Source organism: Ziziphus jujuba, chromosome 6, assembly GCF_031755915.1.
Source record: "Ziziphus jujuba cultivar Dongzao chromosome 6, ASM3175591v1".
NCBI lineage: Eukaryota > Viridiplantae > Streptophyta > Magnoliopsida > Rosales > Rhamnaceae > Ziziphus > Ziziphus jujuba.
Genome location: NC_083384.1, coordinates 21,375,139 through 21,386,356, shown reverse-complemented (window position 1 = coordinate 21,386,356; position 11,218 = coordinate 21,375,139). Strand labels below are relative to the sequence as shown.

The window sequence follows — 11,218 nt, the reverse complement described above, 5'->3', positions numbered from 1 at the left end:
TTTTTATTTAAAATTAGAATTTATATTTTTAAATAACTATCATTTAAACTTTATTTTTCAATTTTAACTTGTTAATTTTTACAATATTATTCAATTATAAAATAATAATTTTTAATTTTATCTGAAAAATAAATTTATTTTAATAAATATACAAAAAAAAAATTATATGGATCATTATTTTCCAAAATTATGGGGTGTAAAAATAATTATAGCGAAAATAAAAAATTTAATTAAAATTTATTCAGTAAAAAATAACAATAGTACAATACCATTATAATTTTTATTTTCATTTTATATTAAATTTTCCTTCCCCGTCTCAATTAAAAACGTTTCAGATTAATATTTTGCCGTAACTCCTTTTCCGAAGCGGTAACACCACCCGTCAACGCCGGGACCACCCTCTCGTCCTAGACCCGTATCACCTTCGCCGGCGCTTCCTCTACGGCTTGGCGTACCTTTCCGGTATCTCGGACATCTCCGGCCCTCTCGCTTTCTCTCTGTTGCATACATCTCTCACTGTCTTCCTCTCTCTGTTTCAGATACTTGGTCCGCCCCCTTTGTCCATCGGAGCTCTTCTCCGGTCCTTCCCATACAGGGCCTCGATCCCTCCAGGTCAGATATCTTTTCCTCTCATTTTCTCAGCGACTCTCCATCTCTCACTATCTATCTGAAGGCTCTTATATATATATATATATATATATATTTACATATGGGTATATCTATATATGTATATATTTTTTTTATTAATGGGTTTGTGAAAATGAATTAGGGTTTGATACAGTCTCATACTTAATGGGTATTCATGGTTTTCTGATTTTATTAATGGAAAAGTTTGATTTTTATTAGTTTACACGTTTGGATTCTTGATAGGTTTGAAAAAAAAAATTTGGGTTTTGGAGTTGTTTTGAGTAGGAATTTCCTATTTGTTTTCCAATCCTTCTTCCCAGCCAGGAGGAGGAGAAGAAGGTGCAGAAGAGGAAGATTTAGGAGGTTTTGAAAGAGGGTGTTGCAAGGAGTTTTTGGGGAAGAAAATTGATGGAGGGAGAGGTTAGCTCTTGGATTAGAAGAACAAAATTTTCCCACACTGTTTGTCATCGTTGGGACTCTTCAAGATTGGCTTCTGTTCCTTTCAATGTTCAGATAGACAGGATTTCGGGGTTGAAATCCAGACCCCCAAACAGGGAAGCTTCTGGTAATCATAAAGAAAATCCAAGTTATTCACAGATTCAGAGAAATCCCGTTACCAACAAACAGAGATCTTTATCACCTCTACCGGAGACTCTACTTTCCGAAGAGTTTAAAGAAGCTCGATCTGATTGGAAGAGATTCTCAACTCCGAACCGTAGGAGAAAAGAGATAGACAAGGGAATTGTGGGAAATGTTTTCCACAAGGATTCCCAAGTATCCAAGGCATTGAACTCGAGTACTAGCCCTCTCAGGCATCTTGCTTCCATGAAAGTTAATGACAAGTCGAAGAACCGGAGGGAATCGCCATGGGCCAAGTATTTTGATCATGCTGCTGGAAAGGTTACTGCTGTGGAAGCAGCTGATGAATGGAGTGTTGATATGTCAAAGTTATTTCTTGGTCTTAAATTTGCTCATGGAGCTCATAGCCGGCTTTACCATGGGATTTACTTTGATGAACCTGTTGCCGTTAAGATTATTAGAGTCCCAGATGATGACGAAAGCGGAGCTCTGGCAGCTCGTTTAGAGAAACAGTTTAGCAGAGAAGTTAATCTTCTATCTCGTCTTCACCATCAAAATGTTATAAAGGTGATCAAGCATTCATCTTTTTCTACTGTTGATATGTTATTTGGTGGTGAAAATATGCTTCTTGCAAAATTCATGCCGTTTTGCTTATTATTATTTTTGTTTGTAAATTGCAATTGTAATTCCTATAAGGGACATGATTCAGAAATCTTAATGGAAGTATGATAAGTTAATAATGGTGAACGAGTTAAAGGCTGCTGCTTTTGTGCTTCCTTTCTTTTCTTGTTGATGTATTTTTATTTTATTTTATTTTATTTTTTCCATTATGATGGCACAGTTCAAAGCAGCATGCGGAAAGCCACCAGTTTATTGTGTCATCACTGAATATTTATCAGAGGGTTCCTTGAGGGCATATTTGCACAAGCTCGAGCATAAATCTCTTCCTTTACAGAAGCTAATTGCTATTGCCTTGGACATAGCACGTGGAATGGAATTCATTCACTCGCAACATGTTATTCATAGGGACTTAAAGCCCGAAAACATTCTTATTGATCAAGACTTCCGCCTAAAAGTTGCTGATTTCGGTATAGCATGCGAGGAGACATATTGTGATTCTTTGGCAGATGACCCCGGCACTTACCGATGGATGGCACCTGAGTTGATCAAGCATAAATGCTATGGGCGGAAAGTTGATGTGTACAGTTTTGGATTAATCTTATGGGAAATGGTGGCAGGGACAATCCCATTTGAGGATATGAACCCCATTCAAGCTGCATTTGCCGTAGTGAATAAAGTATTCTACTCACTTAATTTCATTAATCCTTATTTACTGCATAATATGTTTCTTCAAGTCAATCACATATCACATAATTGATGGATTATAATTCTTTTCTTAATTTCCTTAGCAATGAAGAAAATAATAATTTAAAAATACTTTCTCTATTTCCATATTTATTGGATTTCAATGCCATCTTGAGAAGTTGTTCAGGAGTTGGCTAATTCATGAATGAATCTTGAGAAGGATAGGGTGATTGGTATATAAAATTGTGAGCTTGTTTAGCTGTTTTCAGGTCTTAGAAACTACATTTCTTAACAATTTGTTCTTTTTAAACTAGAAAATAGTGTTTTAGTTCATGACCAGATTAGGTTTTGGTTTCTTCTGTTGACTGAGAATTGAAGTTAAATATAACTTATCATTATTCTTTAGTATTGCTAAGTTGTGGTTATATTGTAGTTCTCATCTGTAACTCAGCATACCGATGTTATTGGATAGAGAAGTTCTAACACCAACATTCTGATTTTATTTTATTTTTATGTTTTTAGAATTTGAGGCCTATCATCCCAGGGGACTGTCCGCCTGCTATGCGAGCTTTGATCGAACAATGTTGGTCCTTGCAACCAGATAAAAGGCCAGAGTTTTGGCAGATAGTGAAGGTGCTAGAACAGTTTGTAACGTCGCTAGCATACGATGGAACTTTGAGTCTTGTGCTGAACCAAACTTGCCACGATCATAAGAAGCAGCTTCTTCGCTGGATCCAGAAGCTTGGTCCTGTGCATTCTACTAGTTCATCTATGCCAAAACCAAAACCAAAATTCTATTGAATCTTTGGTAGGACTTGCAATTTGTAATTTCACCAGATCAATTGTAATTAAAAAAGAGAAAAAAGAAAAAGAAAAAAGGTTTGTTTTTTCTAAACCTTTTTATTAGTGTTACTCTCACGTTTATGTGTCACCAATTGATTAGGTTGATGCAATTGAAGTGAAGAAATGCTTTTACACATTGGTCCACCGTAAACATACATACATACGCGACCGATTTTCATATATTATAATATTGCTAAGCTTAAGACTCTCGTGGGAGCTCAGTGGAGCACCACAGCCCCGGCCAGTGGACGCTGGGTCGAGTCTTGGGGGGGGGAGGGGATGCCTGGGGGACTAGCCAAAAAAAAAAAAATATTGGTAAGCTTATGTTGGACAGATGCGATGCATCACTTTATCATTTATATATGTATATATATATATATATATTTGTATTTATATTTATATTGTTTCAACGTTTTTGGTCATTTTCGCTTTCTACAATTGCATGTTTCGTATATTGGATAGATAAAACGAATATAAAAATAAATAAATAAGAAAACAATTGTTTCATGTTAGCATATTATCTATTATAAGTGTTATTCACACACCTATATTGAATGAAAAAAAAAAAAAAAAAAAAAAAAGATGGCACATTGAATTGTCATCTGTCTGGATGCCTAAGTCTTCAAGTTTGGTTGTACGTTTTCTTGAGCATCTAATTATGGTAATGGCTAATAGGGTGCACTTGACGAATTTTGACGTTAGCATTTAACATTTCAACTCCAGTGCAATGCCAACTCCGGTGCAATGCCAAATATGCCAAACACAATATATCTTTTCCCTATTATTTTTAGGATCTCTGATTCACCTTAGTTGATGAATATAAGAATGGTTTTATATTGTTACATTGTCATTTTTACAACTTAAAAAGTTACAAGTTACTTTAAACTGAATGGTATTTTACAATGTTATTTTCTTCCATTTTCATATGTTTTTATAACAAAAATTATGTATTTAATTTTAGCATTTAAGATGTTAAAATTATTTTAAAAACACCCTATATTTTGGATAAGTTTAACAATTGGACTAGCTTCCCAATTCTGTGAGAAAGATTTCTTTTATTTTTCTATAAATTTTTTCGTTAATTATATTTTAATGCCCTCTAATTCATTTTTAGCTTTTAAGTTTAAAATGTTATATTTTAACTTTCAAATTTTAATTTATTATATTTTGGTTCTATTATTGCAATTTTTTGGCTTAGGGTGGTTAGAAGTTCCACATCATGTGACTTTTATGCAGCTAATATTAAATTCAATTTGTTGAAATTTAGCTGCTTCAATTTTATTTCATCACAATTTGTTTCAAATTTAGCTGCTTCTAAGTTTAAATATTTGCATTTCGCTGCCATATAACAGTGAATAGTCGTTAGCACCAAAAAAAAAAAAAAAAATTTTGCTAACGATAAAGTGCAAGAAATTGAAATTTATGGTCCTAAATTCGGTTTTAAACTTGAGAATTAAAATACAATTTTCAACACTAAAAAGTACTGATGTAATTAATATTATTGTCTTTTCTTGTTTTATTTTTCTATATTGTACTTAGTTATTAGGAAATCTATGAATTAACTTTTTCGTTCTCGGGTAAAAAATATTTTTGAAATATAAAAAGTCAGGTTAAATTACTGAACACATTGACGGGGAGGTTACCCAATTTCAGGATTTCCACACACCACTAATTATCTGAAAATTCCTACTTTCAGAAAAATATCAATTTCATGTCTTAATTTAGGTTCACTTTATGGGTTAAAGTCCTTCAAACGACCTACACCTTGTGGACCGCACTTAATCAAATTCGATATGTAGTCTTGAGAATACAACCAAACATTATACTTTTGGCATAAAATGTTTATTCTTTCAGGTTACCTTTTAGTTTTGGTGTTTGTGTCGAGTTATGGCGGGCAAAAATCTGTGATCCCAAGAAAGGCTGGTGAAAAAGATGTCCACATTAATTCTCGAAGTTCATGCGTTCATTCAAAAAAAAAGTCTTCGTCTTTGCTTGTTGGTTGAAGAGTACGTGGGTCCCATAAGAGGGAGAGCTTTTGTCCTGTTGAGGAATAAACCGAACAACATGACACTAAGCTTTCCCATCGCCACGCTGTCGATGATGTATGCGTATATTTTTTTTATTGTTATATTTGTTTATTTTTATCTTGATAAGTAGGACTTTTTGGAAAATAAATAAATCAAGTGGAGAGAGAGGGTAAAAATAGTGAGGTGTTTTTTTAAGAAAAATATATATATATAATTGGGTGTTAGTGAGGTGGCATCGCAGATAGTTGTTATGTTAATTAATAAAATGTTAAAAAGAATATGATTTTCCATATTTATTCTTTATTAGTTAATTTTGATAGTGTATTTGATATGCAGGATATGTTGAACTGGAATAGGTAGATCAAAATTGAATCGGATGAGATAGGGAAAATATAGTTCTATTCTGTGTTTGACGATTGACTGTTGAATTAGTTATTTTGTATTTGGTTAGATTATACTATAATTTTTTAAAATAAATACTTTTAAAATAAAGAAATTAAACTATATATTTATATTTAAAAATATAAATTTATATTTACATCCATAAATTATATTAATATATTATTTAAAAAAATTATTTAAATTTTAATTATAATATAATAATTCACAAATAAGAATACAATAAAAATAAAATAAAAAGGTAACTCATTATATTTAATTAAAATTATAAATATTATATATTTATATTTATGAAAAAATATGAAATTAATTTACACCCACAAATTATCGTTTCTCTGTTCTATATAAATTGTTTCTCAGCAGGCGTGAGATTATCATCATAATGAGGAGCTTTTTCTGCGTCGTTCGATTTGCTGGTAACATCTATCTCTTCCTCATCAGGATTAGGTGTTAGTTTCGTACTTCCACCTTCATAAAACACAAATATAGAAGGATGAAACTCACATAAAAGTACAGGCATTCTAGAGTTAGAAATGGTCGATGGAAGAGAGCAGTATAAAACAAAATGACTTCCAAACATCACTAGATTATCTATCATGTGATAATAAATTATGATTTTAGGAACCTTTTTCTAGTCTAAAATGAAATTGAACATACACGGTTTTGTTTGATGCCACAAAGTAATGTCTTTCACTTCTTAGCTAGAATTGATATTTGGCCTGGAGACAAAAGGGTGCAGAAAGTTCTGAATTTGGGAGTCAACTCAGTCTTTCTTTCTGGTAGTCTTCTTATTAAAGAACAAGATTCTTCTCTCCATGAATGTAAGCATAAATTCACTAAACCACGTAAATTTTGTAGTCCCTTATCGTCTGTAGTTTCTCACTGTAGACTTTTCTTTTCAATAGCTAGAAGTTGTGCAGATAAATTTGATTATTCGAAGTATAATTTGCAAAGCTAAACATATATGAATCTATTTGAAAAAACAAAAAAAAGGGCTTCATTGACTTCCCTCTCTATCTTTACGTTATTTACCATGCAAAGACCATACATTTTCACAAATTTGCGCCAAATTTGACATATACCCACTTTAATAAAAAACTTCAAAAAACTAAATTTTCAAAGAAAAACCTACCTGTTGAGAGTTCATTGTCTGTGACTAAAGAAGTTTTTTCTTGATGCTTTTTATGTTTCTCTTTCTTCTTTACGCCACTAGCTTTCACATCCAGAGCATTGCCCTTCAGCTTCAGCATTCCACCGACAACACTATCATAGGATGACATATTCCTGTCAGTATTATTTAAAAAAATAAAAAATAAAAAATTTATGATAGATCATATTTCTAAAACCTCAAGGGCTACATAAATTATAAAAATATAATAATAAGAAGAAGAAAAGCTCAACATAAAGAAAAAGCGAAGAAAGAGGAGCAGAGTAAAATGAAGGACCAAAATTTCACACTAAAAAACCATGCAGCGATAAATTGAATGAGTAAATAGATAGAAAATTGAAACAGGCAAAAAGAATACACATAACCAAAAAAAAAAAAAAAAAAAAAATTGGTAGATATAAATATCCAAGCAAAATCAAAATACGAAAAAGAAGGAGAAAGTGAAATTAAAAAGCTAGAGGGAACGATATTAGAAATAGAAGAGGAAAGAAGCTTACTTTTTGATTCTTTTGGGGACTAAATTACAAAGGGTTGTGACGGTGACTGATTACTCGCAATTTGGTGTAATTTGGAATTGGAGGAATAGAACGTTAGGGATTAAATAAAAATCGAAGAAAGAAGAAGAAGAAGAAGTGTTAAGCCTAAAATACTGATGATTTTATTCCGTATTTATAGTTTAATATTTATTAGTTTGTGTTAATTTATTATGGAAAAATACTTAATTATCTATTTTTTTTTTTAATCTAGGTGAAGGAGAAAGAATTTCAAGAAAACAATCATAAAAATGGATTACTTGGATCGAATTATTGTGGGAAGCAAGAATAGAGCTTAAACGGATCAAGTATTAAAAAGATTCTAAAAAAATAACCTTGAAGGTTCCATAAAGATTCTATCGGAAATTTCATGGTAAAAGTGGATGTCATATGAACCCTCATGATCTGACGATTTCAAATATCATATTAATTTTGGATTTTGAGGTGTGAGCAAACAGATATCATTAAAAAGGAAAATTCTAATTAGATCTCCACTATTGATTAAGAGAGAGGATTAAGGCAATCCAAGGGCCAAGATTAGGACAAGTGGTGATAATTGGTTAATTTATTATTAACGAGGCACATGTCATATCACATGCTTCATTAAAGGTAAATTAAACTAATTAACTATTTTTTAGAAGGAATTAGAGAAAAGTAAAGTAGTGGAGAGCAAGTAATATCAAGTTTTCTTTTTACACATGAAATTCATCAAACCCTCTTGATGGCTTAAAAAATATATCTTTCCAGACTCCCACATTGAAAATAAATAATAAAAAAAAGATTTCCAAGGTCCTATATATATAACCCTTACTTCATTGAAGGAAGATATACAAGTATATAGTGTTATTTAAGAACTTTTAGGATGCTTGAATAGAAACAAACCAAATTTTGGGAGTTTCTTAAATTCTCTTAAGAATTCTAGAGTTTTAAAGTCTTAGAGTTTTAGAAGATCAATTGGAGAGCTTGAAGAAGGCATAGACGTGTGTTTGCTTGGAGAAGAATGCCACGGTTTGGAGAGCTTTCGGAGGATTTGTTCAATAATTTTTATTCTCTTCTCTTATCTCTTTAATTGTGAACCTTATTGTTTTTAATAATTATTGATGTTGAACATATTTTTGCCATGGACTAATTTTCATAGCTAGGGCTATGACGTAATGCTAACGATGAAGGTTTAGTTACTTTAATATATGTTGAATTTTATTTAATTAATCATATGTTTTGTTAATAAATCATTGTTATGCTTAATGCTTTCATAGGCCGGAAAGAATAAATGATTTTAATAATATTTGAGCTTAGATAAGGATAATATTATGGATCCCAAATGATTTACATGAATGCATAATTGATTGGAAAATAGTTATGTCTCATACCATATAATTTGCTTAATTTATGCTTATTGAATTTGCATAATTTAATTTATAGGCCAGAAAAAATAAATTAGATTATGTAGATATTATTAATTGTGAATAGAAACTACTTTTGATTAACTTTGTGATTAAGTGTGGTTCACAAAATCACTAATTAATTAAATTACATATTTAAGTAATTAAATTGGAATATTTAGTGATGAAGTCAAATGCTCTAGTATTCATAATTATTAAATTCACTCTCTTACTTGAAATTGATCTTATTTTAATTTATTGCTTCTGTTTAGTTTAATTTATTTAATTTTCAATTGTCAGCTTAATTGATATTTTAAATATTATCAAAACCTAATTATCTTTAGAACTTAAGTTTTAATCCCTTGAGTATGACAACTTTATTTTTCTATTTTATTACTGTTGAACTGTGGCAATTTTGCCACTTGATGGTGCATGTCACCGGCTAGCATGCACACCTTGGTATCAAATCCTTTCCTTTTATGACTTTATATTTTTTGTATGTTTTTAATTTATGCAAGGTATATTTTGATAATGTTTTGTGCCTAAGTTATGTATGCAAAAGTATAGGCAAAATTATGCACAAAAGAGTAGGAATGTTATGCTTGAAATGCCTATGGTGCTGGATTCATAATTTCCAGCAACATAGTTCCACTATTTATCTTATATCTCAGGTTGCAAATGGAGTTTTGGGCTAAACTTTTGAGGGATGTCTACAGACATATATAGAAGACTATGGTTCAAATTTCAGGTCCAAATGACATGGGAAAGTCCATTTTCTATTCCAAACAGATTGCTGTATCTGATGGGTCCAGTATGCAGAATATGGGTAAGCTTTGGAGCTGTTTGGCCCATGATCCGGTTCCAGAACTTTCCTAGATCTTGGAACAATATTTATTGATGACCAAGGATGCTTCAAACCAAGTTTCATAAGCAGATACAAAGGGGAACTAAGTAGGTGAAGCTAGTTTGGTTGTTTACCCAAACTAGTTAAACAATAGGAACTTAGTTCAAAACCATGTGCCACTTTTTACTATATTTGGAATAGACATGTTGCAGCTGGTTTTTGACTCTTTTGTGTATGAAAAGTTAGGTGTTGACCATTTTACTTTTTTAAATTTCAAATACTTTACTCATTTTGTAAGCTCACATGCTTGGCATGTGTGAACTAGTTGTAATTTCAAGCTTATATTGTAAAATGAATGAAATGGCTAGACATCTAAGCCTCATTTTCAAAACCTAACGTGGTCCCCTTCTTCTCATCTCTTCTTCAACACCTTAGAACACTTTAGGAACCCTAAAAACCAGAAAACACCATAACCAAAACCTAAAAACACAACTCACACACAACCATTCCCAAGAGCATCACCAAAAGCTTGCTTGTTGCTAACACTTTAAGCTAGCTTGCTCTTGGTCATAACCTTCTCACCCCAACAAAGTGGTATCAGAGCAAGGCACATTTTTGTGAGATTTGTGAGGTTTTTGGGCTGGTTCGTTCCTTGAGAGTGAAGAGATACTTGAAAGCACAAATATATTTTCATATTCCTTCATACTCGAAAGCAACATCCACATGGCTTCTTCAAGTTTTTCAACTCCTTCTCCTCCTATCTTCAATGGGGAGAACTACAACATTTGGAGTATCAAGATGCAAGCCTACTTGAAGGCTTATGGTCTTTGGGAGGTCACCATAAATCCCCAAGAACCCGAGCCTTTGAGACAAGGGGCAACGGTCAACCAAATCAAGCACCATGAGGAGGAATTGGCTAAAGGTTTCAAGGCTCTCACCGCCATTCATTCTTGTATTAGTGATACCATTTTCACAAGGATAATGGCATGTGAGAGTGCCAAAGAAGCTTGGGACAAACTTCAAGATGAGTTCCAAGGGAGTGCAAGGACAAGGCAAATGCAAATCCTTAACCTAAGGAGGGAGTTTGAGACTATCAAGATGAAAGACAAAGAAACGGTTAAGAAGTTCACCACAAGGCTTCTTAATGTGGTAAATCAAATTAGGGTGCTAGGTGAAAGATTAAGTGACCAAAGGATTGTGGAGAAGGTGTTGGTCTCCTTGCCCGAGAGGTTTGAAGCTAAGATATCTTCATTGGAGGAGTCAAGGAATCTAAATGAAATTTCCTTGACCGAGTTGGTGAATGCCTTGCAAGCTACGGAGCAAAGGAGGAGGATTAGACATGAAGAATCAATGGAGGCTGCATTTGTGTCTAAAAAACATCAAAGGACACAAAATCAAAAGAAGAACAAGCTTAAGGTCATAAAGGAGAAAGGTGAAACTAGCAAACCCGAGAGGAAGTCCTATGAACCTTGTCACCATTGCAAGAAGAAAGGTCATCATCCAAGAAGGTG

General features: G+C 32.6%; 2 protein-coding genes across 7 annotated transcripts; one reads left to right on the top strand and one right to left on the bottom strand.

Annotated features, from left to right (window-relative positions):
* The first annotated feature begins 301 nt into the window (after positions 1–301).
* Positions 302–3,488, top strand: LOC125419107 (serine/threonine/tyrosine-protein kinase HT1). 6 transcript variants are annotated; one of them, XM_048464303.2, is made up of 5 exons: positions 302–462; positions 540–612; positions 952–1,773; positions 2,048–2,503; positions 3,034–3,488. In XM_048464303.2, exons 3-5 carry the CDS (start codon positions 1,036–1,038, stop codon positions 3,310–3,312), a joined length of 1,473 nt encoding a protein of 490 aa, XP_048320260.2. In that variant the 5' UTR covers positions 302–462; positions 540–612; positions 952–1,035; the 3' UTR covers positions 3,313–3,488. The 6 variants fall into 6 exon arrangements, with proteins under 6 accessions (XP_048320260.2, XP_048320259.2, XP_048320256.2 ...); XM_048464302.2 differs by having other exon boundaries at positions 948–1,773; XM_048464299.2 differs by having other exon boundaries at positions 871–1,773.
* A 2,632-nt stretch (positions 3,489–6,120) lies between these two features.
* On the bottom strand, positions 6,121–7,060 carry LOC125420391 (uncharacterized). The gene is made up of 2 exons (XM_048467017.2): positions 6,913–7,060; positions 6,121–6,248 (listed from the first exon to the last, which is right to left on the bottom strand). The coding sequence occupies exons 1-2, from the start codon at positions 7,058–7,060 to the stop codon at positions 6,121–6,123; spliced, it is 276 nt and encodes a 91-aa protein (XP_048322974.2).
* Between the last annotated feature and the right edge of the window lie 4,158 nt (positions 7,061–11,218).